Here is a 392-nt window from a genome sequence, read left to right on the forward strand (position 1 = left end):
CCGGCCGGGCTCGCCGCCGCGCCTCGACCTGGACAAGACGCCCAAGAAGTTCGCGGCGGCCCCGGCCATGCTGGGCGAGGCGGAGGCCGGCGAGCCGCCCTTCGCCGCCCCCAAGCCGGACGGCCGCAAGGCCACCCCCTGCGGGGAGGAGGAGCTGCCCCCGGCCGCCGCCCGCTACTCCATGGACAGCCTCAGCCCCGAGCGCTACTACCTGCAGTCCCCCGGGCCGCCGGGGGCCGAGCTGGGGGGGCCCTGCGCCCTCTTCCCCTACCCGCCGCCGGCGCAGCACGGTACCGTCTACCAGCCGCCCGGCGGGCCGCGCTACCCCTACGGCTCGGTCCTGTCGCCGGGCGGCTTCGCGGGCGCCGTCTGCCCGCCCGGCGGCCGGGCGC

The 392-nt window shown here is 80.1% G+C and overlaps 1 protein-coding gene across 1 annotated transcript in view; it reads left to right on the top strand.

The window, feature by feature from the left end:
• EOMES (eomesodermin) overlaps nt 1-392 on the top strand; it is a 4,690-nt gene that overhangs the window by 945 nt on the left and 3,353 nt on the right. Inside the window, exon 2 of the mRNA XM_010584376.1 lies at nt 6-388. Within this exon, the coding sequence (XP_010582678.1) occupies nt 6-388 (383 nt within the window). The remainder of the gene's footprint in view (nt 1-5; nt 389-392) is intronic.

The sequence above is a fragment of the Haliaeetus leucocephalus genome, unplaced genomic scaffold, assembly GCF_000737465.1.
Source record: "Haliaeetus leucocephalus isolate CR32 unplaced genomic scaffold, Haliaeetus_leucocephalus-4.0 Scaffold973, whole genome shotgun sequence".
NCBI classification, from domain to species: domain Eukaryota; kingdom Metazoa; phylum Chordata; class Aves; order Accipitriformes; family Accipitridae; genus Haliaeetus; species Haliaeetus leucocephalus.